The following is a 27,718-nucleotide window of genomic DNA, read 5'->3' as shown; positions in this document are numbered from 1 at the left end:
CCAAAACCATTTTCTTATTTCCAGCTGACTTTTTTTTTATCACATAACTCTGTAACTGTTAAGATTTTCATTTTTTATTTTCTTTTGAAACAGTACTCTAGTGTTTTGTGAAAAATACTCTGGGAGACATTAATAGGTGTGTGAGAAATGTGTTACATGGTAAGGTTTAGGAAATGTTATGTAAAACAAAGGCAACTTTATTACTGCAACACTTGTTGGAGGCTTTACTATTCTCAAGTGTATTATGAATCTCCAACAGGGACTATATTAAACATTTCTAAAACTTTGGGGACGAGACACCTTTTCCCTTGGGACATTTTGAAAGTGTCCCAAGAAACCCACTTTGATGTATTTTTTTTAAAAGGCCCTTTTTTCCAAACTTCCAAAAATATTGTCAGTTGATACCTTTTACCTTACCATTATTTTTAGTATCTGTTATTTCTCATTTTTAACCTAATGAAAACCTTTTATGTTTTTAAACTCTTATCTGTTGACTGGCTTTCAGCCTTTTACCTTGCTTTATTTCTTATTTTTATCACACTTAAAAAAAACTCCTGATTGAACTTTATTGTTGATCTAAGTTATACATATACTTTTTCTTTTTTTTAATTTGGCTGTGCCATGCAACTTGCAGGATCTTAGTTACCTGACCAGGGATCGAACCCAGGCCCTGGCAGCGAAAGCACTGAGTCCTAATCACTGCACCGCCAGGGAATTCCCTCAATATTATTTTAAGACTCATCTGTTTTACTCTTTTTGTAAAGTCCTTTCTGCATTGGGTTTTAAAAAACTTTAAAACTTTATTCCAACCCCTTCAAAGTTCTCACTTTATTTCAGCTTCAAGTTTTAATTTCTTAATCCTCATTTAATAACCATATGTTAAACATCTTTCCTATATATTTTACTTATTTTATGATATTTTATAATGCACAGCTGAACAAGAAGAACCACAGCAAAGAGCTCAGGAAAAGTGATAGATGGCCTCTCCCCATGGCCCCTTACTCTCACACTGGTAGCTGCTTTTCTAGGCTCCCTCATGCAGAGCTAACATTTTTCACAAGGATCAATTAAATACATATATGAGATACCCCAAAAGAAAGTCCCAAGAGCGGGAAAAAAATGATTATTCTTACAAATTAGTGCTGCTTTTTAACAATAAAATGTTAGTTCCTATGTATTTGAGAGGTAGCAACATGAAGGTAGCTTCACTGTTTTGCATCCTGATATATAATCTCAGGGCACATCATAAAGCTGGGCAGGCTGGGTGCAGTTGTTGGGATGTCTGGAGTCATCTTCAGGAGTCTTTTCCCTGAATGTCTACTTCCCATTAATTTCCAAAACCTGTTCAATCTGCATTAAAAATACAGGCACTACCTCTAGCCTAGACTCCTACAAAAGCATTTAACAATCTCTCCATTTCAGGTGTATTCTCCTTTTATTCATCCTCCAAAGCACAATCAGATTCATCTTCCTAATATTTAGTGTTGGTCATGTTAGTCTACCACAAACTCATTACCACCTTCCCCTTGAAACATCTTCCTCCTCCTGTACAGTGAACAGTACCATCCTGGGTTATGGCTTGAACATCACTATTGATTACTTCTCTCCCGTCTTCTAGCTAGCATCCAATCCATTCCCAGGTCTTTTCAACCCCATTTTCTAAGTATCTCTCAAATACGTCCATCCACTTCTAGCTACACACACTGCCACTACCTTGGTCCAGGGTGACCACCATTTCTCACAGGGATTCCTGCCAACAACCTTGTAACCAGTCTCTCTGCTTCCCCTCTATCTTCCAACAGGCTAGAAACAAAGTGAACTCTTGCTGAAATACAAATCCTATCTATCTCAGCTCCCATTTTAAATCCAGCAAAGTCTTCCTTATTACCTTCAAGATGAAGTCCACATTCCTTCATATGAGATACCAATTTATTTCTTCAGTCCCATCACTGTTATTTTCTCCAGGTCTCTGCACATGCTATCCCTCTGTTTCTAAATCCTCTGCCCAAACATCCCATCCCCCCCACCTAATCCCACCTTATCATCAGATTTTAGCTTAAATGCCACTTCTTCCAAGAAATCTTCCTTCAACTCTGGGGATCTGCCTATGTGCTCTACACAGCAAAGCACATTATGTGCTTTCTATTACCTTGAACTAAAACTAAAACCAGTGCACTATATAATGGACGTGTTTGTTTACTTGCCTGTCTCCACTTCTAGACTGAAAACATCCAGAGGACACAAATTTTCTAACTCACTTAAAATCCCCAGTACCAGGAACAGGCTTGGTGACAGCAGATGTTTAATAAATATTTATTGACTAATTAAACAAAAGGATTAAAATCCTTATAGCTTCTTTCCTCTGACTAAAAAAAGTCCTTGTTGATCATGCAGGTGATCAGGACCTACATAATCTGGACTCAACCTATCTGTCTAGCCTTTTCTCCCACTACTTCTGTTTCATTTACTTTACAGGATAATCATACTGTATTACTAGTTGGAATTTAAACATGCCCTTTACTTTCTTACCTGAGTAACTGTTCACTCCTGGAATCCCCACCTCTTCTTTCAGTTAAAATCAAGCCTAGTATTAAACAAAGATGCAAAAATGAAGACTTTCTGACTCTTTCCAGCCCATAGTCTCCCTTTCCTATGAAGAAATAAACATTATGAATTCTATTCTGCCCGTACAATGGCTATGTATGAATTTATCTTAATTCCCTTAATAAAATATAAGTTTTTAAAAAGCAAGTAGAGTTGATTATTTGAGGACTCTGTATTTGTTAGTTTATATTTGCTCACTGAAATGTATTTTTAACACCAAAATCAATATTCACAGTGCTTTTGTGGTCATTTGTGAAGAGTGTAGCAAAACATTTGAGTCATCTGTCATGCATTCCCAGATGAGGTCAAAAAGTTGATGCTCTGTCTTCTTGTTTGAGTTCTTGTACTGTAAACAAACGTCCTTTCTCTGGTCTATTCAGTATTGCTGTTTCACATCTTTATGATTTTTCTTGATTTCATTGTTTAATATGGCCCCCAAGCTGACTGCTGAAGAGCTGTCTAGTGTTTCTAAAAGTAAGAGGCTTATGATGTGCCTTACAGAGAATATACCTATGTTAAATAAGACATGAAGTATAGTGTACTTGGCTCTGAGTTCAATGTTAATGAATCAACAATATTAGAGAAGGTGACTTTAAACAGAAACACATATAAAAGAAGGTTACTAATTGGTTGATGAAAATGTGACCAGAGGCCTACAGGAAACTAACCCTGTACTTCCCCTATGAACAAAGGTTCAGTGTTCACAGTGACTTTTTAAAACATAACTACCTCAAATAATCAGAATTGACTGTACTCCATGTTATGCATTTTTGTTTCCCTCTCAGTGCCTAACAATGAATGCCTCACATAAAACGGGTATTTAATAACTGACCGGTGAATACATAAATGAAATCTATGATCTCCTGGTAACAGAGAGGGGTGGATGGAAGATAAGGAAGCTGAGATTAAGATATGAATAGAGAGGACTAAAATAAACACCCACTGACCAACAAATACACAAAAGAGAATGACATAAGAAATACTACCCTCACAAAATTTCTTTTTTAAAAAGCTGACGTAGAATGTTTCAATCTCAGGCTTTTTGGAATCACAGCAAGAAAGACTTGTTAATTTACTATATCCCTTAAAATTAGCTTACTGACCCCTAGCAAAGACTTAAAAAGTTAAGATACCTTGGCAAAGGACTTCTGTGCCCCACAGAAACATGTAAAGAGCTAAATATGAAATTGAAGGCTAAAAAAACCCCCCAAAAAACTTCAAACACTTTAAACTTCCTACTCATGCTCAGTATCAACTATGAATTTGAGAGCATCATGAATTTCACTTCTCTAGATGCTGGAATTCTAATATACAAGCAGCCCTCCCTTTGCATGGCACCTTGTTAACTGAAACTCATACATACTGGACCAGGCCCTCACTTGGCACAATCTATTACCACAGAAGAACTGAGCAAAGCAAAGACTGCATAGCAGTAATTCTTGTGTGTTCCTTCCAAAGTAACACAAATGGCAGAGGTAAATGAGGACATTTTATTGCCTGCTTCACATTCTATTCCATAAGATGGCCATATATATTTGTTTATTGGTTCTTAAACACTTATGTAACTCTACAGGCCAGGCAATGTCTAAGCCCTTTAAAAACAATTCATCTAATTCTCCTAACAACTCTATGAGACAGTATTATTATCCCCATTTTACAGATGAGGAAACTGAGGTACAAAGAGGTTATCTCACTCTAGGCACACAACCATTAGGGACCTCAGTATTTGAACCTAGATGATCTGACTCTGGAGATAAAGGTCCAGAGCTTACACTCCTAACTGCTATGCTATAATCATGACTTTAACCAGTGCCCCCCTTCTACTCTTGTCCCCACCCTCAATCTATTATTCAACTCAGTACCAAGAGTAAGGTACATAAGTGAGATTATTTCACTCCTTTGCTTATCAAAATTCCTCACTGGCTTTATACACTTAAAATAAATCCAAACTCCATGCAATGGCCTACAAGTCCCTGAGCCTATCACTTCTCTTCCACATGCTCTTACCATATTGTTCTCTAACTTTCTCACCAGCTCTTTCCCCACTCTGGGTCTTTGCTCACTCCATAATGCCCTCTCTCTGGAACACTCCTCCTTTACTCTGTGTGCTCTAAATTCTTTAAGTCTTAATGTAGATACCATATTCTCAGGTCTCATCTCACCACCCTAATTAAAACAGCTCCATTCATCATTCTCTACTTCAGCCCCTTTTCTTCATAACACTCAAAAAATACGTAATTATTTTGCTTACTTGTTCTTTTTATCTCTCCCCACCAAAACTTGCTTACAACTTACTTCAAGTATCTGAAAGAGTTCCAGATGATCAGTAAATATTCATTAAGTGAATAAGCCAGGTTGTCCTGTGGCTTCCTGCAATCCTTAGTACAACACCCCATTCTCTTTGTTGTATGGGTATCTGACATGAGAAGCATACCTATAATTTGAGTTTTCTCTATCAGAGATTATCTAAGCATTAAGAATATAACTCATTCATGAAAAGATGATCATCACCATTTATTCTAAAAAACTCATCTGAAAAATATTATCAGTCTAAAGGGAATGTTAATTATGTAGTTATTATTTTCAAATTATTCCTTATAAATCTCAACATGACCAAAGGGATATTACCTATGTTAAATTCAAACACCAGTGTTGTATCTCTAGCAAATTTCTCAAGCTCTTCTAACTCTTAATGTTCAAATTACTTTTATTTAATTATTTAAAACTGTGTAATTTTGCTGCGTTTTAACATTTATGCACATATAGTTATTTTTTTAATTGTTCAGAAAATGAGACTCTCAACTATGGCCAGTTTTTTCCAATTTAAGTCAAAAGTGTTTCATATTCCAAATGAGTTATCTATTTGGTTTGGGGGTAAAGTAGGCATAAGTCTACACTTAAGCTATACATCCTAAGATTATCTACAGGAAATTAATCTTCAATACTTACTTCTACAAATATCACAAACGTAAGTATTTTACATTTGCTAGCTAAATAAAGCACCAACATCCAGCATTCTAATTAGAACAGTACTGCCATAATTAAGTGAGACTTAAATTACTCAGTAATCAGCTGCTAGTATAAACAATTCAAAAGCCAAACAGGAGATATAATAAAAAGTATGTGAAGTACAGGTAGATGGTTGTAACATGAAATACCACTAGGAAAAGTGTACTCTGTGACAGCATTTTATTGACATAATCAGATTATCTACAATGTATATACTTGTATAGCAAGTGCTTTGATTTTTGTCTTTTCATACTTAATTGATTCACTGAAAGCAAATTACATTGCTGGATGTGGGAATAGCAGGAGAGAATAGCAATGCAGCATCCTTCACAAATCTTATTCTCTTAAGGTTTAAAAATACGAAAACAAAATGTTAAACTTTAATTATCCAAAAGAAAAATACCACCACCACATTTCCAAAGAGGTCTTTATCCCATGTGCCACCTCTCTGTACTGTAGGTGTTCCTACATGTAAGAAGTTCTAGCAACATCTTAATTATGACAAAAATCTCTCTAATCTACCAAAAAATCTCTTTTTAAAATCTGTCCCACTGCTAAAAAGAACCAAAGCCAGGGGTCCTTGCAGAAATGGCTGACTCCAGAGTTGAAGCAGTGAAAATACAGGACAAGCTTGAAACACCTTGTGCCAGAAAGGGCGAAAAAAAATAAAACGGCATGACGAAAGGATACAGGCCAGCTTCACGGGGCTCTCACTGGCTACATCAGTGACAATTTGAGTCCTGAAATAAGTGGCAGACAGTAATGGATTACAATCCACTGAATAAAATGAAAATCCATGAGAGAGGGATGGAGGAAAGAAAAAAAGTAACAGCTCTTGCTTAAAGTAAACTGATAACTCTGAAGAGAAGGGGAGGGATGAGCATCACTATTTTTAACCATTATAGTAAAGACTGGCTCAAGCAATCATCTGTAGATGCTAAATCCAGGGGGGAGTCTGATGAGGAGGGGGTCTCAGAGTATCTCCCCACAGATTGCTTATTACTTGCAATTAGATAAATAGTGACTATATGGTAGAGGAGTCAGACAACACCTTGACTGAGTGACCAAAATTAACATCACTATTGAGCAACATACAGAAATTGTTTTCCCCCTGAAAAGGACACAGCATCACTTAATGTAATTTTCCAGCTCAGAAAACATAACCCGAGGAAGTATCAGCTAAACTTAAATTGAGGAATATTTTATAAAATAACTGGTCTATAACCTTCAAAAGTGCCAGTGTCATTTTTGTTAGGAAAGAAAGGTTAAGGAACTCTTCATTAAAGGAGAGTAAAGAGTCATGACAATTAAATACATGATCCCGGATAGAATCCTGTACTGGAGTGGGATAACTGGCAATATTGGAATATGGGCTACAGGGAGATAAAATTACTGTTTCAACGTTAAATCCTCTGAATCTGCTAACTATATCATAGCCATATGGAGAATAAACCTTGTTCTTAGAAAATACACACTTGAGGCAAAGGGGTCATGTAACCTACTTTCAAATGGATCAGATGAGTGAGTGAGTGAGTGAGTGAGTGAGTGATAGAGAAAGAGAGAGAAAGAGAGAGAGAGAGAGAGAGAGAGAGAGAGAGAGAGAGAGAGAGCGCGCGCACGCGCAGAGAAATAGAGAGCAGAAGAGGAGGGAAATGACAAGTAATTATGGCAAAATCTTAAAAATTGGTGAATATGGATAAAGGGTATACAGGTATTCTCTTTACTATTCTTAAAACTTTGATTTCAAAATAAAAAGTTATTTAAAAATCTGCCTCACTGCACAACACTGTGAATGTGCTAAACGCTACTGGATTCAACACTTTAAAATGGTTAATTTCATGCTATGTGAATCTTAACAGCAATAAAAAACATTTTTTTCCCTAAAACTACCCCTCTAAGTAACACAAATAACTTGGAACAAAGTCAAACTTCATGAAAAGATTGATTGGTTTATTTCTTTTTCATTTCAAGCTGTCATTTTCTTGATTCTATAATTTGGAGAACATTTATTTCAGTGTCAAATTAGGCAGGAACTAGCTTTTTCAAGTGCAATCATTCCTCCATTAAAGCATCGAAGAGTTTTGATAGAGTGAACACTATACATTATGCTTTTAGATATAGAATGCATCAGTTTTAATGTAAAGGAAGTTTATCACAGTTAAAATGCATTATGAAATTTAGGCTCACCTGACTTTTTATAATTAGTATCATTCTATTTTATAATTAAATTATAGTAAAAAAGAACAATTAGTAGCATAGCATATGCAAATCATTCTTTTGGTACACCAGCTACCACACACCCCCCCCCAAACCACGTTAACATGTCAAGCAATGTTAAGTACTTATATGAGTAAAAAATCCTCAAGGTTAAACATTTCACACAACTTATAAATAGGCCAATCACACCCTCAAGGACTCTCTTAGGATTATTCTAGTTACAAAGTTCTCATGAAAAACAGTAATCTATTACCATTTTTTTTAATGACAAAAGTTAATAAAAGCTAGCTAAATGTTATATTTAGATACAACAGTAATGTTCTATTTATGACTCTAAATAACTAGGACACCCATTCCCACTTGCTAGAAAAACTTTTAGTTAAATATTTAGCATAACGTATTTATTTGAAAATTGTTCTGGAAATACCAGTCATTTCAAATTCAACTGTATATCTTATGACACACGTTAACAATTCAAGCACAAGTTCCTCAAATGCAACTTCTAATAAATTTTGAAAGCGTAAGCTCCTGAGGTCCATATATTTTTTAAAGTATGGGAATATTATTCCTATTCAACAACCAGAAACAGTCCTTCTCTACTTTAAGCAGCTTCAGACTTGCATTGTTTTGTGTGTAAGTTTAATTGCGAAACAATCTTTCCTATTGCTGACAGTTGCTTAAGGTCACTTGCTCAGGTTACTTAGTAAATCAATTTTTTTTTTCCAAAAAAGAAAGGACAGTGTGATGTTTTTCTTATCAAGAGATGTCATATGTTAAACTGGTTTCAGAAGCAAATCAAATAACCCAGTGTATTAAAAAAGAGTATAGCATAAGAATTGTTAGCATTATAGATCCCAATTCTAGTTTTTACAGGTATAATAAAAGAGTAGCTACTAAAATAACAGTAAAAATTTTACTGTTAAAGGGGTTTAAAGTTTATTAAAATTATTTGCCAACTTTTAAATTCCTACTCTTTAGAACTAATCTAAGGAATGACAGTTTTTGTTCACCTATATCTTTTAATTTTAGGTTACACCTTTTTAAAGCTATCTCATAATGACCAAACAAAACAAAAGAACAAGAATTTACTGAGAACACAATGGTAAACCTTTTCACAATATATTAACTCATTTAATTCTCTCAACATTCCTGGAAGGTAGACCTTATGCCCATTTCATACAGAAATGCACAAAAAGTCTCTTGACTTATGATGTCTTCCCTCAAATTACTCCTCCCACCCCTCATTTAAAAATAAAACTGAAACCCAAAGAAGTTTGCTCAGCTTGGGCATACTCATAAAAAATTATCTTTTAAAATATGTGGCACCCTATTTAAAATACCTTATTAAGGTAAGTTTATTAACTGTATTATGAGACTTCTTCAGGAAAAAAAATCTAAAAGAAAGTACTAAAATTACTTAAGCTTAAAAAAAAGCATAAAACCCTTCTAAGAGAATGAGAAAATTATGAAACATCCTGCACTGGGACAATATGTGAAAACTACATCTTTGTAGACACAAATGCTTGACGTTGTAGTTTGATCACATCACTTATAGATGTTTTCACTTCTATGTGATTAAGTTCAGATGCACTGCCAAATATCAAACACTAACTGAAAGTATATAACTAAGAAATCCTATCAATAGAATAATAAAATGAGAAATCGTGCACCTCAGCAGTGATAAGTTTGTAAAACTACCTGTAAGTGAACTCAAATAATTAAAAAATTTTAAATAAAATTTAAAACTTAAAAATATTGTCAGCAATAGTCTTTTTCCCCCATTTTCATCCACGATCGATTAAACTTAGATTTACTCAAATGCATTTCCAAATCCCAAAAACTAGGCTCAATTTTTCTGACATGAAGGAAATTGTTTCCAGAACCTCACTACTAAAATTTTGAAGCCTATATAATTTATTTCCCCTCAAACTCAAACAAACACAAACCACCAAACATCTACACTTCAAATTATTTAATCTGGACTATGTGATTGGGGTAGAAGGAGGACCTCCCTTTGCAACAGAACAGCTTCTTAGACAGTATTCAGTAATGTCATCCTCTACTTGGAACCATTTGGGAGTAGGTTCTTATCAGTGAGCCCACATCGTTTGACCTGTGTTTAAGATTTTTCACTCCATGTTTGATTCCTTATTTGGCCTTATCCTCCTTTCAGCAAACACATATTTTGAAATACCAGGATCTATCTTTTTCATTAAGCCTTTGCTCTGTCTTAATTGTTCTTTCCATTCTCTGAATTTCTACAGTATATATACCTATACCCCAAATTCAGATATCATATCATCTTATATTATTCTGTCTTTTTCATGTGCTTGTCATGTGCATCCACTTCACAGAATCATAAGCTGCTATTGGAACCATAAGGTCTGTCAGTCAGTTTACAGTACTGTACAGTGCTTGTTGTAGATATTTAATAAGCACTCACTGAAAGATCCTTATAAGATATGGTGAAGATTAGTAAGGGTATCAGTAATGTATTTTCAGTTATTATATACCATTTAAACACAACCTATGCCAAAAACATACTCCTTGGATAGGTACATAACGAACTAAGGAAAATTATTCCCAAATTATTCAATCTGAGCATAAGAAAAATTGGGAAAAGTTGTACATAAATCAGGGTAATAAGACATAGCACTACAGGCACAGTTAACTGACCACAATATAAAGATCAAAAAATTGTGTGAAACTTACTAAAGTTGTGGAAGCTGGCTACAGGGGACTAATTCTGAAACACATACTACAGCTCATGACTGTCATGACATTTTTTTTTAGGATTAATTACAGTGAGCAAGTTCATTACAAGAAAAAAAAGATTTCCTTTTTCACCTACAACTGTTTGCTTCTCGATCATTGAGGGGCATCCTACTTACATTATTCAGAGTATTAAAAGAGTCCAGAAAAATTTTCTTTTATGACTGGTACATATATGGAAGAAAGGAATAAATACTCACTGAATTTGGTTCAGAAGCTTATTATAAACTTTTTTCAAGTAATTTTTAACTTGCTTAAGGCATACACTAGTAATTCACCTCTATTACAGTGAATAATGTCTTGTACAAGCTAGCAAAAACTGTTAAATATATGTTCTGAAAGCAGACACTAGATTTAAATCTAGACTCTTATTTTCTAGATGTGTTACTTCGGGCAAGTTTCTGGACTTCTCTGTGGTCATTTTCCTCAACCACAAATTCAGAATAATAATAATGTTGTCACTATTGTTCTTGGCACATGACAAATGCTCAATAACGATTTGTTTTTATTAGAAATATCTGTACTTAAAAGATTTCCTCAGTAATATAAAACAACTTACCAAATTTAACATACTCATTCAAAAAAATATTTATTGAACACCTACTGTACGTCACACACTGTACTTGGAGTAATATAGCAGTAAACAAAACGAAGTCCCCGCCCTCAACGAGCTTATATCCCAGAGGCAGCAGACGGAACAGATTATAGGATTAAAATTTTTATTTGGCTTCATGAGAAATGAGCCACACTTCAGAAACCCATTCAGTACCAAACTTATAACTATAAACCAAACATATCAAACTAAGGATATTATTTTTAACCATTATGGTTTAACTTCAAGTAAAAAGTTTTAATCATACAATCTTAAGTCACTTTTAAAAATTACAAGTGATGAATATGCACTGTTCTTTAATGATTTGCTAAAACTGCTAAAACTGCCTAGAAACAAATAGCAAGAAAAATAAGAAATTGAATTTTAAATATATGTCTTCTTTCTATTATAAAAATAAAAGCTACCTAAGGGAATTCCCTGGCAGGCTAGTGATTAGGACTCCATGCTTTCACTGAGAGGGTCCCATTCAAGCCCTGGTCGGGGAACTAAGATTGCATAAGTCATGTGGCATGGCCAAAAAAAAAAAAACCCTATCTGGACGAGAATTTTTTTGAGTGAAACATTTTTAAATGCATACATACACGTTTATCACATAATGGTGAGTTTGTGTGGAAGTTATAAAAAAATTATTTATATTAGAATTAGGTAGAACTTACTCTCCTAAGAATTTCTAAACTAAATACAATTCGTATGTCAAGAGAAGACACTCCAAAATAATTGGCTAACTAGACTTCTCTTAAGTACAAAACACTCTTGGCTATTGTTGCACATTAACAAAATCACTCATATTTACTATACTCATAGTCATGAGGAGCTATCAATACATGGGAATGCATTATGTTATTTTACCTGTATGAAATTACCTGGCTAAAGGGCTCTGGTAAGCCAAAAGAATTTCTTGCCAGTTTGGGAGAGTGTACTGAAAAACTGGAAAGCACACTGCAATGTGCTTTCCTTATATATACTGCTCATCCATTATCAGAGATTATGAATTGGATATCACATTTTAGAGGATTCTTTTTCTTGATTTTGTTCAGTTTCTTTAAGGATAGACTGTCAACTTCAAATTGCCCTCACAAAATATATCTTTTTATATTTTAGAAGAAATATTTTAGATTAGCAGCATCTTTAAAATCTTGAGAAAATACAAAACAAGCTGAATAAAAATTAGCAGATGGAAATGCAATATGTCCTTCCAAAGATGTTATTCCTTACCTATGTCTTTTGAAAGAGTTATTTCTGTAATATGCTTTACAATATTAAAGGCATTTGTGATTTGGTGAACACAACATAAGGCACATATTACAGATATTTTTATAAGTTCTCCTATACATTGCTTAACATGTCTATTGAGGTGAATATACATTGAAAATGATGACTTACGGATTAAGACACAGCTCTTATATACTTGTAAATAATCTACTTTGACATTTTCTTTACTCCTTCAAAAACTATATTCCTTTCACTTTTTTCTACACGTTATAAATTGTTATAAATTACTTTTTTAATTATACAATAATGACAGTGTTTCAAGACTTTATTTTATGTCAAGTGCTATGCTAAGTGTTTCACATAAATATAATCCTCACAAGAACCCTGTAAAATAAATACCATCCTATTTTATAGATGGGAAAGTTTGGAGATATTGTCCCAATCCCCAAGATCACTATTTCTTAGTGGTGGACCTAAGATTTCAATCCAGTTCCGATCTCTGAACCACACTTCTTCCCAGATCCAGTAAACATCACATGGAGGTGTCTAAATATAAAAGTGTGTATAGGACTTCCCTGGTGGCGCAGTGGTTAAGAATCCGCCAGCCAATGCAGGAGACATGGGTTCGAGCCCCGGTCCGGAAGATCACACATGCCACAGAGCAACTAAGCCTGTGTGCCACAACTACTGAGCCTGCAAGCCACAACTACTGAGCCCACCTGCCACAACTACTGAAGCCCACGGGACTAGAGCCCGTGCTCTGCAACAAGAGAAGCCACCACAATGAGAAGACTGTGCACCACAATGAAGAGTAGCCCCCGCTCACCACAACTAGAGAAAGCCTGCATGCAGCAACAAAGACCCAAAGCAGCCCAAAAAAATTTAATAAAAAAAGTGTGGATAGCTAGCAAATTACTATAAAAATATATAGATGGGACTTTCCTGGAGGCACAGTCGTTAAGAATCCACCTGCCCCATTGCATCATCATGCCAGCCTTGGCCGCCAGAGGCTCGCCCCACATTCTGTACCCCTCCCCCCCCCCAGCTTGAATGAGCCACAGCCCCCTAATTAGCTGATCCTTTAACCCCGTCCTGTCTGAGTGAAGAACAGACACCCTCAGGCGACCTACAGGCAGAGGCAGGGCCAAAACCAAAGCTGAACCCGAGGAGCTGTGTGAACTAAGAAGAGAAAGAGAAATTTCTCCCAGCACCCTCAGGAGCAGCGGATTAAATCTCCACAATCAACTTGATGTACCCTGCATCTGTGGAATACCTGAATAGACAACGAATCATCCCAAATTGAGGAGGTGGACTTTGGGAAAAAGATATATATATATTTTTTCCTTATTCTCTTTCTGTGAGTGTGTATGTGTATGCTTCTTTGTGTGATTTTTGTCTGTATAGCTTTGCTTTTACCATTTGTCCTAGGGTTCTGTCTGTCCATTTTTAAAAATTACTTTTAAATTCTTTTATTTTTAATAATTCTTTTTTATTTTAATAACTTTATTTTATTTATTTTCTTTCTTTTTTCTCCCTTTTCTTCTGAGCCATGTGACTGACAGGGTCTTGGTGCTCCAGCCGGGTGGCAGGCCTGTGTCTCTGAGGTGGAAGGCCAAGTTCAGGACATTGGTCCACCAGAGACCTCCTGGATCCACGTAATATCAAACGGCCATAGCTCTCCCAGAGATCTCCATCTCAATGCTAAGACCAAGCTGCACTCAACGACAGCAAGCTACAGTGCTGGACACCCTATGCCAAACAACTAGCAACACAGGAACACAACCCCATCCATTAGCAGAGAGGCTGCCTAAAATCATAATAAGGCCACAGACACCCCAAAACACACCACCAGACATAGACCTGCCCACCAGAAAGACAAGATCCAGCCTCATCCACCAGAACACAGGCACTAGTCCCCTACACCAGGAAGCCTACACAACCCACTGAACCAACCTTAGCCACTGGGGATAGAAACCAAAAACAACGGGAACTACGAACCTGCAGCCTGCGAAAAGGAGACAACAAACACAGTAAGTTAAGCAAAATGAGAAGACAGAAAATCACACAGCAGATGAAGGAGCAAGGTAAAAACTCACCAGACCTGACAAATGAAGAGAAAATAGGCAGTCTACCTGAAAAAGAATTCAAAATAATGATAGTAAAGATGATCCAAAATATTGGAAATAGAATAGAGAAAATACAAGAAACATTTAACAAGGACCTAGAAGAACTAAAGGGCAAACAAACAGTGATAAACAACACAATAAATGAAATTAAAAATTCTCTAGAAGGGATGAATAGCAGAATAACTGAGGCAGAAGAACGGATAAGTGACCTGGAAGATAAAATAGTGGAAATAACTACTGCAGAGCAGAATAAAGAAAAAAGAATGAAAAGAACTGAGGACAGTCTCAGAGACCTCTGGGACAACGTTAAACGCACCAACATTTGAATTATAGGGATCCCAGAAGAAGAAGAGAAAAAGAAACGGACTGAGAAAATATTTGAAGAGATTATAGTTGAAAACTTCCCTAGTATGGGAAAGGAAATAGTCAATAAAGTCCAGGAAGCGCAGAGAGTCCCATACAGCATAAATCCAAGGAAAAGCACGCCAAGGCACATATTAATCAAACTATCAAAAATTAAATACTAAGAATAAATATTAAAAGCAGCAAGGGAAAAGCAACAAATAACATACAAGGGAATCCCCATAAGGTTAACAGCTGATCTTTCAGCAGAAACTCTGCAAGCCAGAAGGGAATGGCAGGACATATTTAAAAGGATGAAAGAGGAAAACTACAACCAAGATTACTCTACCCAGCAAGGATCTCATTCAGATTTGACGGAGAAATTAAAACTTTTAAAGACAAGCAAAAGCTAAGAGAATTCAGCACCACCAAACCAGCTTTACAACAAATGTTAAAGGAACTTCTCTAGGCAAGAAACACAAGAGAAGGAAAAGACCTACGATAACAAACCCAAAACAATTAAGAAAATGGTAATAAGAACACATATATCAATAACTACCTTAAATGTAAATGGATTAAATGCTCCAACCAAAAGACACAGACTGGCTGAATGGATACAAAAACAAGACCCGTATATATGCCATCTACAAGAGACCCACTTCAGACCTAGGGATACATACAGACTGAAAGTGAGGGGATGCAAAAAGATATTCCATGCAAATGGAAATCAAAAGAAAGCTGCAGTAGCAATTCTCATATCAGACAAAACAGATTTTAAAATAAAGACTATTAGAAGAGACAAAGAAGGACACTACATAATGATCAAGGGATCGATCCAAGAATAAGATATAACAACTGTAAATATTTATGCACCCAACATAGGAGCACCTCAATACATAAGGCAAATGCTAACAGCCATAGAAGGGGAAATCAACAGTAACACAATCATAGTAGGGAACTTTAACACCCCTCTTTCACCAATAGACAGATCATCCAAAATGAAAATAAATAAGGAAACACAAGCTTTAAATGATACATTAAACAAGACAGACTTATTTGATGTGTATAGGACATTCCATCCAAAAACAAGAGAATACATTTTCTTCTCAAGTGCTCGTGGAACATTCTCAAGGACAGACCATATCCTGGGTCACAAATCAAGCCTTGGTAAATTTCAGAAAACTACAATAGTATCAATTATCTTTTCTGACCACAATGCTATGAGATTAAATATCAATTACAGGAAAATATCTTTAAAAAATACAAATATATGGAGGCTATACAATACACTACTTAATAACCAAGAGATCACTGAGGAAATCAAAAAATACCTAGAAATAAATGATAACGAGAACACAACGACCCAAAATCTATAGGATGCAGCAAATGCAGTACTAAGAGGGAAGTTTATATCAATACATCCTTCCTCAAGAAACAAGAAACATCTCAAATAACCTTACCCCTAAAGCAATTAGAGAAAGAAAAAGTAAAAAAACCCAAAGTTAGCAGAAGGAAAGAAATCATAAAGATCAGATCAGAAATAAAAATGAAAAAGAAATGAAAGAAGCAATAGCAAAGATCAACAAAACTAAAAGCCGGTTCTTTGAGAAGATAAACAAAATTGACAAACCATTAGCCAGAGTCATCAAGAAAAACAGGAAAAAGACTCAAGTCAATAGAATTAGAAATGTAAAAGGAGAAGTAACAACTGACACTGCAGAAATACAAAGGATCATGAGAGATTACTACAAGCAACTATGCCAATAAAATGGACAACCTGGAAGAAATGGACAAATTCTTACAAAAGCACAACCTTCCAAGACTGAACCAGGAAGAAACAGAAAATATAAACAGACCAATCACAAGCACTGAAACTGAGACTCTGATTAAAAATCTTGCAACTAACAAAAGCCCAGGACCAGATGGCTTCACAGGCAAATTATATCAAACATTCAGAGAAGAGCTAACATGTATCCCTCTCAAACTCTTCCAAAATATAACAGAGGGAGGAACACTCCCAAACTCATTCTGTGAGGTCACCATCATCCTGATACCAAAACCAGACAAAAATGTCACAGAGAAAGAAAACTACAGGCCAATATCACTGATTAACATAGATGCAAAAAACCTCAATAAAATACTGAGAAAGAGAATCCAGCAGCACATTAAAAGGATCATACACCATGATCAAGTGGGGTTTATCCCAGGAATGCAAGGATTCTTCAATATACGCAAATCAATGAGATACACCATATTAACAAATTGAAGGAGAAAAACCATATGATCATCTCAATAGCTGCAGAAAAAGCTTGTAACAAAATTCAACACCCATTTATGATAAAAACCCTCCAGAAAGTAGGCATAGAGGGAACTTTTCTCAACATATTAAAGGCCATATAAGACAAACTCACGCCAACATCATTCTCAATGGTGAAAAACTGAAACCATTTCCACTAAGATCAGGAACAAGACAAGGTTATCCACTCTCACCACTATTATACAACGTAGTTTTGGAAGTTTTAGGCACAGCAATCAGAGAAGAAAAGGAAATAAAAGGAATCCCAAGCAGAAAAGAAAAAGTAAGTCTGTCACTGTTTGCAGATGACATGATACCATACATAGAGAATCCTAAAGATGCTACCAGAAAACTACTGGAGCTAATCAGTGAATTTGGGAAAGTGGCAGGATACAAAATTAATGCACAGAAATCTCTTGCATTCCTGTACTCTAATGATGAAAAATCTGAAAGAGAGATCAAGGAAACACTCCCATTTCCCACTGCAACAAAAAGAATAAGATACCTAGGAATAAACTGACCTAGGGAGACAAAAGACCTGTATGAAGAAAACTATAAGACACTGATGAAAGAAATTAAAGATGATACAAACAGATGGAGAGATATACCATGTTCTTGGATTGAAAGAATCAACACTGTGAAAATGACTATACTACCCAAAGCAATCTACAGATTCAATGCAATCCCTATCAAACTACCACTGGTATTTTTCACAGAACTACAACAAAAAATTTCATAATTTGTATGGAAACACAAAAGACTCCGAATAGTCAAAGCAATCTTGAGAAAGAAAAATGGAGCTGGAGGAATCAGACTCCTTGACTTCAGACTATACTACAAAGCTACAGTAATCAAGACAGTATGGTACTGGCACAAAAACAGAAATATAGATCAATGGAACAGGACAGAAAGCCCAGAGATAAACTCACACACATATAGTCACCTTATTTTTGATAAAGGAGGCAAGAACATATAATGCAGAAAAAGCGTCTTCAATAAGTGGTGCTGGGAAAACTGGACAGCTACATGTAAAAGAATGAAATAAGAACACTCCCTAGTACCATACACAATAGTAAACTCAAAATGTATTAAAGACTAAATGTAAGGCCAGACACTATCAAACTCTTAGAGGAAAACATAGGCAGAACACTCTATGACATAAATCACAGCAAGATCCTTTCGGACCCACCTCCTAGAGAAATGTAAATAAAACCAAAAATAAACAAATGGAACCTAATGAAACTTAAAAACTTTTGCACAGCAAAGGAAACCATAAACAAGACCAAAAGACAACTCTCAGAATGGGAGAAAATATTTGGAAATGAAGCAACTGACAAAGGATTAATCTCCAAAATTTACAAGCAGCTCATGCAGTTCAATGTCAGAAAAACAACCAACCCAATCCAAAAACGGGCAGAAGAGCCAAAGAGACATTTCTCCAAAGCAGATGTACAGATTGCCAACAAACATATGAAAGAATGCTCAATATCGCTAATCGTTAGAGAAATGCAAATCAAAACTACAATGAGGTATCACCTCACACCAGTCAGAATGGCCATCATCAAAAAATCTAGAAACAATAAATGCTGGAGAGGGTGTGGAGAAAAGGGAACCATCCTGCACTGTTGGTGGGAATGTAAATTGATACAGCCACTATGGGGAACAGTATGGAGGTTCCTCAAAAAACTAAAAATAGAACTACCATAGGACCCAGCAATCCCACTACTGGGCATATACCCTGAGAAAACCATAATTCAAAAAGAGTCATGTACCACAATGTTCATTGCAGCTCTGTTTACAACAGCCAGGACATGGAAGTAACCTAAGTGTCCATCGACAGATGAATGGATAAAGAAGATACGGCACATATATACAATGGAATATTACTCAGCCATAAAAAGAAACAAAATTGGGCTTCCCTGGTGGCGCAGTGGTTGAGAGTCCGCCTGCCGATGCAGGGGACGTGGGTTCGTGCCCCGGTCCGGGAAGATCCCACATGCCGCAGAGCAGCTGGGCCCGTGAGCCATGGCCGCTGAGCCTGCGCGTCCGGAGCCTGTGCTCCACAACGGGAGAGGCCACAACAGTGAGAGGCCCGCGTACCGCAAAAAAACAAAAACAAAAAAACAAACAAACAAACAAACAAAAGAAACAAAATTGAGTTTTCTGTAGTTAGGTGGATGGACCTAAAGTCTGTCATACAGAGTGAAGTCAGTCAGAAAGAGAAAAACAAATACCGTATGCTAACACATATATATGGAATCTAAGAAAAAAAAGGTAATGAAGAACCCAGAGGCAGGACAGGAATAAAGACGCAGACGTTGAGGATGGACTTGAGGACACGGGGAGAGGGAAGGGTAAGCTGGGACAAAGTGAGAGAGTGGCATGGACTTACAAATACTACCAAATGTAAAACAAATAGCTAGTGGGAAGCAGCTGCATAGCACAGGGAGATCAGCTGGGCACTTTGTGACCACTTAGAGGGGTGGTATAGGGAGGGTGGGAAGGAGACGCAAGAGGGAGGAGATATGGGGATATATGTATAGGTGATTCACTTTGTTATAAAGCAGAAACTAACACACCATTGTAAAGCAATTATACTCCAATAAAGATGTTAAAAAAAAAATTAGTAGAGGGCTTCCCTGGTGGCGCAGTGGTAGAGAGTCCTCCTGCCGATGCAGGGGACACGGGTTCGTGCCCAGTCTGGGAGGATCCCACATGCTGCGGAGTGGCTGGGCCTGTGAGCCATGGCCGCTGAGCCTGCGCATCCGGAGCCTGTGCTCTGCAATGGGAGAGGCCACAACAGTGAGAGGCCCGCGTACCGCAACAACAACAACAAAAAAAAAAATTAGTAGCAAAGAAGGAAAAGAATAAAGAACACTGTCACCAGTCAGAAAAAAAAAAAAGAATCCACCTGCCAATGCGGGCCACACGGGTTCAAGCCCTGGTCCGAGAAGATTCCACATGCTGCGGAACAACTAAGCCCCAGTGCCACAACTCCTGAGCCTGCGCTCTAGAGCCCACAAGCCACAACTACTGAGCCTGTGTGCCACAACTACTGAAGCTCACGCGTCTAGAGCCCGTGCTCTGTAATATGAGAATCCACTGCAATGAGAAGCCCGCGCGCAGCAAAAAAGCCCCAATTCAGCCAAAAATAAATAAATAAATACATTAAAAAAAAAAAAAATATATATATATATATATATATATGCACACATTCACATAATTAGACTAAACAATGAAAGCTCATATGCAGTGACACGTTAGGAAAAAAAAAGAATAAACAGTTAAATACATTGTCCCAGAATGTTAAGTAATGTCAGCTGAGACTAAAGAGAGCTAAATCTTTATACATAAGACCCATTACAAGTACTAAAAATGTACTTTGAATCTATGAAGTAGTCTTGCTGCCCCCCAAATTGGAACTTGAATTTATCAAGTGAGTAGATAAAATTACCAAATTGCAGGAAATACAGAGGTTAGAAAAACACTTAAACAACCCTATGGGATCCAATTAGCAAAAACCAAACTGAGGAAAGTACAAAAAACTCAGTTTCTTTAACACGTAAACCTTAAGAGGGAAAAAAAGAAGACAGAGATTGAGCCTACACATTAAAAGAATCAAGAGATATACCCACCAACTCAGAAACATCAAAGAGGAATCATGAGGCAAATGAGAAACAAATGCTGACTGGGCATTTGATATTAAGTAATCATCCTTTTTAAAAGGTGTGATAATGGTATTATGGTTATGATAAAAAAAGTTGACTCTTTACTTTTTGTAGATTGATATACTTATAGATGAAATGATACAGTGTGAGGGATTTGCTTCAAAATAATACGGAGTGGGGGTGGGAGGCAGAGGCACAGATAAAGCAAGACTAGTCAGACTGTTGAAGTTAGGTCTGTGTACACAGAGGTTCATTACAACAGTCCCTCCAGTTTTGGATATATTTGAAATCTTCCATAATAAAAGCCAAAAAGTAAATTCCAACCAGACAGATCTAAATATTAAACAATAAAATTTCTTCAAAACTAAAAAAAGTTATTTAAGCTGCCTATACTCTTCCTTTTTTCCTTAAAGGAAATAGTAAATAAACATTGGAAATAAGTAAGAAAATAATACAAGAGCATAGAAAAAGGTTCAACTGTGGAGTCATACTGTAAAACCTAGGAGTGAGTACTATTAAGTAGTACTTAAAATTAAAAAGGCCAAATACTTTGAGTGGATGCATAGTAAACAAATGAAAAACTACTTGAAAACAGGAAGGGCACAGGAAAATGTAAGAGGCAGCTAAGAGCTTTTTAAAAGCACCTTGGCAATGGTACTAAACAGACTAATTTGAACTACAGAAAATCACTCCTAAGAAATGCTGGCAAAGATAAAATCATCTTTCTTTGCAATTAAATTCTTAATATCTACTTGTGTCCAGTTACTAGAAGAGAGGAAGGAAGGATAATGAATTTACTGTTTCAGCAATAACAACTGGTTTAAAGAAAAGTTGATAGGGGGAAACTAGAAAGCTGAAAATCACCTTTGTTTTCAAGTTCTAAGAAGCAAACTGAACAGAGATTTACCAGTAAGATACGGAAATAGGGGGAACACATCCGAGGACTGAAGTGGAAAACCAATGATAAGTTCAAGTGCACCAATTTGCAGTGGCAAATTTCTTGAAGGCAGGTATTGTATTTTTCAAGTTCAGAAAATACAGTACTATTCCAAGAAATAATAAATGTATTATCTGTTGAAATAACTGAATGAAATATTTTCCGTAAAAGCAAAGGGTTCTCCCTCTGGAGTCAGCTAGACTAGATCAGTAGTTTCTACAATTCTATTACATTATGTGACCATTTAGAAACTAAAATCATGCAAATAACACCAAAAAAATCAACTTATGGGGGGAAAAAACGCAAGCTATGCTTAAGAGAATAACTTAAAATGAAGTATCTATAGCAGTTGCCTTAGGACCTTGGCCAGCCCTGTTTGAATCACTATCATAAAAAAAACAGGGGCCACTGATGAAATAGATTTACTGTTAATACTACTCCCTGCATGAAAGAGAAGGATTGGCTGGGCTTGAACAGTAAGTAGCAGTTTGACTGACCACTACCAGGTTACCTTCACTGCATTTCCAAAATTTGAAGAAAAAAGACAACAGAACTGTAGCAATTTATACGATAAATTTATATGATAAACAGGATAACAATTACAATATACAAAATTGTATATTGTATATAATATACAATATATATATATTGTATATGTATATATATACAATATACAATAAACAATATACAAAAACAGGATAACAAAATATAAAAGTGTTCAATTTTATTACAGCCTCAAATAAAGGGAGGCAGGTCAAAGGATGACAATGGTCAAGCTTTTCCCAGTTGGTGGGAGTGGTGCCACTTATCCTCTCCTGCCACAGCTCTCTTTAATGCAACTCGAGTACAAGTGGGAGGAAACTGGCACTCCAAGCTCTGGCTGGCCTATGGTTTTATCTGCTTTTCCTCAGTTCCACAATGTTCTGCAAAACAGAGCCATTTAATACCACCAGCAGGTGCAACAATTGTGGAAAATACCTCCCCAGCCTTCCATAAATCTCAAAAGCCAGTATTTGAAATATATCATTATACTTAAGAACTGCCACGATGCTGGATCTAACAGTAGCTCCAGAGGACACATTTTGAAAGACCACATTTTTCTTTCTGAAGTAAACCTGAATGGGTAGGGATATATGCTAAGTGAAAGTCCTAATTTTCCAGTCATGGGTTGCACTTATTTACTGCATAAAGCATTTAAATATAACATTTATGGATTGCCACATTTAAACAAAATTCCTTTTTCAGCTGAAACTGTCTCTGGAGGATAATGACTTCCTAAAATTTATCTACTCTTATGAAATATCTGCTGTTTCTTTGCCCCGATAGAAATTCATGCCTCCAATATGCCAGTTGGCATATTGGCATATTGTTGGCAAAAGTCTTACTCTAGCCCAATCCCATCAATTTAAAGATAAGGAATCCAAGGTCTAGAGAGTCATATGAGTCTGCCTCAGATCAGACATATGGCTAATTTAAAAGGCAGTATCAGAATCTGAACCCAGGTCTCCTAAACCTCTAGCCAGTGCTCTATCATATAAAGCCTCATTTCTATTCAACAAAGCTCTCAGAGCAGTCCTTAGTCACTTCATTGTTTCCTCATTTGCAAGTTTCCTCATCACCTTATCCCCTTGATAATCAGAACAGCGGTTCTATGGATCTGCTTCATCTTCATTATGGCAATTTAAGGTGAAGAGTCTAAATGCACACAGTGCCACAGGTACTGGTTCTGTAAAATGCTTTCATTTGGGGGGAACAATTTCTTCTCTCCTGCCAGTGAAAGATGAAAATTAAATTCTGAGTATTCATCAGTAAAATAACCTCATGTTGTAATCCTAATATCATGTGTCAGACACCCACGAAATCTTTAAAAAGTCCTTGTTGGCAACGTTCTTACATGTTCTTGAATAACTTGGTTCAAGTCTCCATTCTAAATTGGGTAGTAAAAAGGAAGAGAGAAGTTATTTTTCAACAGCAGCTCTTCCATTAGATTGACTTGCTAACTATTTATGTGACAAATTTAACCTGAAGCACTTGAAAATTAGTAACAAAGGTGTTAAAAACAATATGAAATGAACAATTAAAGCAGAAATATTGCCTTGATTTGTCTCCTGAAAAATGTACAGTCTCTTCAAATTTTTGAGTACTACAGATTTAGTCCCCTAAGATAAGAACGTGTTTTTTTAGTGGTTTTTCTTCCACTGTCCTCTGGCTAAGAAATAAAGAGAGAGTTTTGTAGAGGCTTTTGGATTTTTAAAGACTATTTAAGCTGGTATCCTAGACTTACACCAAATATTAAAAAACCAACGAACCTGGATCTGAAAAAATAAGCAACATGATTTTATTTTATCTTTGGAAAGCACAGGTTATATAAATAGCAAAACAAACCTAAAATAAAGGACTGAGAACTTAACGGTCAAATAAATAGTTGATAAAGCAAAATCACCAAATCACTTTCCAAACGTGGAGCTTCTCTCTTAATGAAGTTAAATCTTACTCTAGATGCAGAACATCTGCTATAGTTATCAAAAGCATACTGATCTAAACCTACTGTATTAAGGGCTTTATATGCTATCTAAGTCCTTAGCCCTTAATTCTCACAACAACACTTTAAGTATCTATCGTTATTTTCATACTGCACCTGAGAAAACTGGGGCACTTCAAGGTTAAGTAATCTGCCAAGGGTACAGCGCTTGAATCCAGCTCTGCAGGTTCACAAACCTGTGCTCCTTAGGCACTCTACTGCCTTCTTGGTAGCACAGAAAACTTGAAAATATGGTCAGACTCTAAATTCTATCTGACGTATTACCCAAGCCACTGTAAATTTTTTTCTTATTGAAGTATAGTTGATTTATAATATTAGATTCGGGTGTACAACAGCAATTAGATATTTTCATATATTATACTCTGTTGAAAGTTACTATAAAATATTGGCTATATTCCCTGTGCTGTACATTACATCCTTGGATCTAATTTATTTTATACCTAGTAGTTTGTATCTCTTAATGAATTATTTTTTCTGGGGTCAAGAAAGCCTCAAGAATTTGCCATCTACACTTCCTGATTTTAGGTTGGGTGAGTGGCACAAATGAAATGTTTTTGTCACCACACGTTGTATCATCACTAAAACCCGAGAGAAAGGGGAAAATTCTTAAACTTTATTTCCTGCTGGCCTAGCAGACCTTACTTAACCACTGTTATATCTATCTGATACACTCAATTAAGTGTAAGATACTAAAGTTACGACTTAAATCTTAAAGAAAATCAACTATATATTAGTCATTTTACCTGTCAGGGAAGTTAAAAGTAGATCAACAGGATATAAACCTGGGTTGTTTCCTTCTTTAGGGGAAATTTCTTGTTAATTCAATGACTTCTTAATTAAACCAAATGGAACAAGTGGCCCTCCAAAAATGAAGTGTAGTGGAAAAGGAAACAGAGGAAAAGAGTCACAGTAAGCTATGTGGTGATCTACTCTCACTGATGTTAGAAAAGCGAAGGATGAGTCTCCTCTTGAGTAACTTCACTCTGACCACAGTGGCCACTTGTTACACCTACCACCCACTCCAACACTTCAGGTTCATTGGGAATTAAAAGAAACCCAGCAAGGTAAAGGACACCTCCCGACCAGGCCTAAGGTCTCTGCACCACACTCTGAGGTGCACAGAGAGCCAGTGAAGTGAGTCCTCCACCCACAAGCTTTCGCTGCTGCCCAGGAGTCAAAGCCCAAAGCCTGGGGCCAAGACAGCTCTCCAGCCAGGGCACTGACCCATCTCTAGACAACCCCGCCCCCTCCCCGACCAAAGTGTCTGTGCCTAGAAGGGTGGGGGTAGGGGCAGGGTGAGGACGGCCTGCATAGGAGAGAAGGGGGCTAAGAGGATGTTTCGAACGAGGAAGGGTCTCTTCCCAGACTGGCGGTTCGGGACGCGGCCCGGGGTCGAGGAGACAGCCGGACGCCGCCATGATGGGGCCGGCCGAGACGGGGGGCGTGACGCGGGAGGCCCCGCGCGTAGACCCGGCTCCCCTTTCCCCCCGCCCCTCCCCCGCGTGGGCCTCGGCCACAACTGACCCCAGATACTCACGCTTTGTCCACCAGCTCCCGCACCTTCCACATGTTCAACATCGTGCCCCGAGCGGGCTGAGCCGCCACCTCCCTTTCCTGTTCCCCACGGACCCCAGAACCCTTCCGCGCCGGGACAGATCGAGGCCGGGGTCGCCGCCGACTCAAACTCCCCCAGTCAGCGTCTTATCGTGCCACAGCCGCGGCGCCGCCAGTGACACGTCGAGACGCGGGGACAGAGGCTCTGCGTGGAGCGGAAGTGCCCGACTTTCCTCCCGCTGCGCGCGGGGCACTCTGGGACTTGTAGTTCTTTCAGCGCGCCAAGCGGGCTAGTCAAGCTGAGAGAGTTCCTGAGGTAAGATTAGTAGGGCTCCTCTTAAACTCTCGGGGTTCTCCGCACCCCTCCCCAGCCCCCGACCCACAGAACCGGAAACTTTAGGGGTGAGGTCGGCAGTCTGTGCCTTAACAAATCCTCCATGCTCACATTTCAGAACCACCGGTATAGAATCTCGTCACACAAACTTGTTTTTCCAATATAAAGCATTATTATGTTATTAATAATGATTACATATAAGGAAGTGTGATTGGTATATGTATTCCTCATTGACAGAAGCAACGCTGAATTTGGTTCCAAATGTCCAAATATACTTCCTTCCCAGGGCTTTAGTTTACATCCTTGTAAATTGAAGAGATTGTATTTTAAAACCTATCCCACTCTAATTCTGTGATACGGGGCTCTTATATTTAGACAGCTATTTGATATCCTTGTTAAATACTGTATTATAAAGCTCGGAAATTCAGTTCATACTCCCTGGGAAACTGTATAAAAACAGCAGTACAACACTATGACAGGCCCAAGAACTTGGCAGATGTATATTCTTAAAGCGTAAGTATACATCCACACTGCATTCATTGTTTTATTTAAATGGTTGTCGTCATTTTATTTTTAACTTACTCATTTTTGACAGTGTTCATGTTAAAGCCACAAGCAACCTTAAAGTTCATTTGGTCCAACTGCTTAAATTTTATAGTTTTTTTCATTCTACAAATTTTTACAGAGCATTTTCTATGTGCCAGGAGTGGGGAATACAGCTGGGAAGAAGACAGACAAGGCCTCAGCTCTCTTGGATCTTAAAGGTACTCTGGAGGAAAACATAGTAATCAAGGGAACATTTACGATAATTGCAGATAGAAAGTGCTTGAGGAAAACAGAAGATAATGTTATGAAGAATGATGTTAGAGGAAAATAACATTAGGGAGTATTTAGGGCCTCTTTGAGGACTTTTTTTTTTTTTTTTGGCATGAAGGATCTTAGTTCCCCAACCTGGGATTGAACCCGTGCCCTCTGCAGTGGAAGCCTGGAGTCATAACCACTGGACGGCCAGGGAATTTCCCTGATGACATTTTATTTAAGCTGAAACTTGAATGATAAAAAGGAGCTGGCAAAAAACAAACAAACAAAACAAACAACTGCAAGAAAAGAATTCCTGGTGAAGGGAACAGATGATGACTCTGATTCACAAAGGAGACCTGAAATTGATTGCTGCTAGTCATGAAGCTAGGTAACAATGATCTCAAATCAAGAATCTAGAACATGTGACCCCTTAGTTAGTTCTTGAGGTCAAATCACCCCTTCATATTGCATCCACTTAATAACTGGAAGCAACTCTGAAAAAGGGTTTCACTAAGACTTCCGGGATTTCAACAAGACAAGCAAGTTGAAAGAATTGCCAGGCAGAAAAGTACAAAAAGCAGAAATCAGGACAAAGCTATCTGAGAGCTTTGTCAAGATAGGATTGCTCAGGCAGACAGAAGTAAAGTGAGTTGGAGAGTGGGTGGGGAGGGGCAGGTAAAGAGATAGGCAG

The 27,718-nt window shown here is 37.2% G+C and overlaps 1 protein-coding gene across 4 annotated transcripts in view; it reads right to left on the bottom strand.

Moving 5' to 3' along the window:
* CLINT1 (clathrin interactor 1) overlaps window positions 1–26,109 on the bottom strand; it is a 65,908-nt gene extending 39,799 nt beyond the window's left edge. For 2 of the 4 annotated variants that reach the window (XM_027081417.1, XM_027081418.1), the window contains exon 1: window positions 25,876–26,109. In XM_027081417.1, coding sequence (XP_026937218.1) covers window positions 25,876–25,916 — 41 coding nt within the window. In that variant the 5' untranslated portion in view covers window positions 25,917–26,109. Of the gene's footprint in view, window positions 1–2,529; window positions 2,585–25,875 lie in introns of all 4 variants that reach the window. The other 2 variants (XM_027081419.1, XM_027081421.1) reach the window with 2 other exon arrangements.
* Between the last annotated feature and the right edge of the window lie 1,609 nt (window positions 26,110–27,718).

This window comes from Aethalodelphis obliquidens, unplaced genomic scaffold, assembly GCF_003676395.1.
Source record: "Aethalodelphis obliquidens isolate GAN/ISIS:26980383/991018 unplaced genomic scaffold, ASM367639v1 scaffold45, whole genome shotgun sequence".
NCBI classification, from domain to species: Eukaryota; Metazoa; Chordata; class Mammalia; order Artiodactyla; family Delphinidae; genus Aethalodelphis; species Aethalodelphis obliquidens.
The sequence above is the reverse complement of the archived record's forward strand: the minus strand, read 5'-3'. Positions and strand labels throughout refer to the sequence as shown.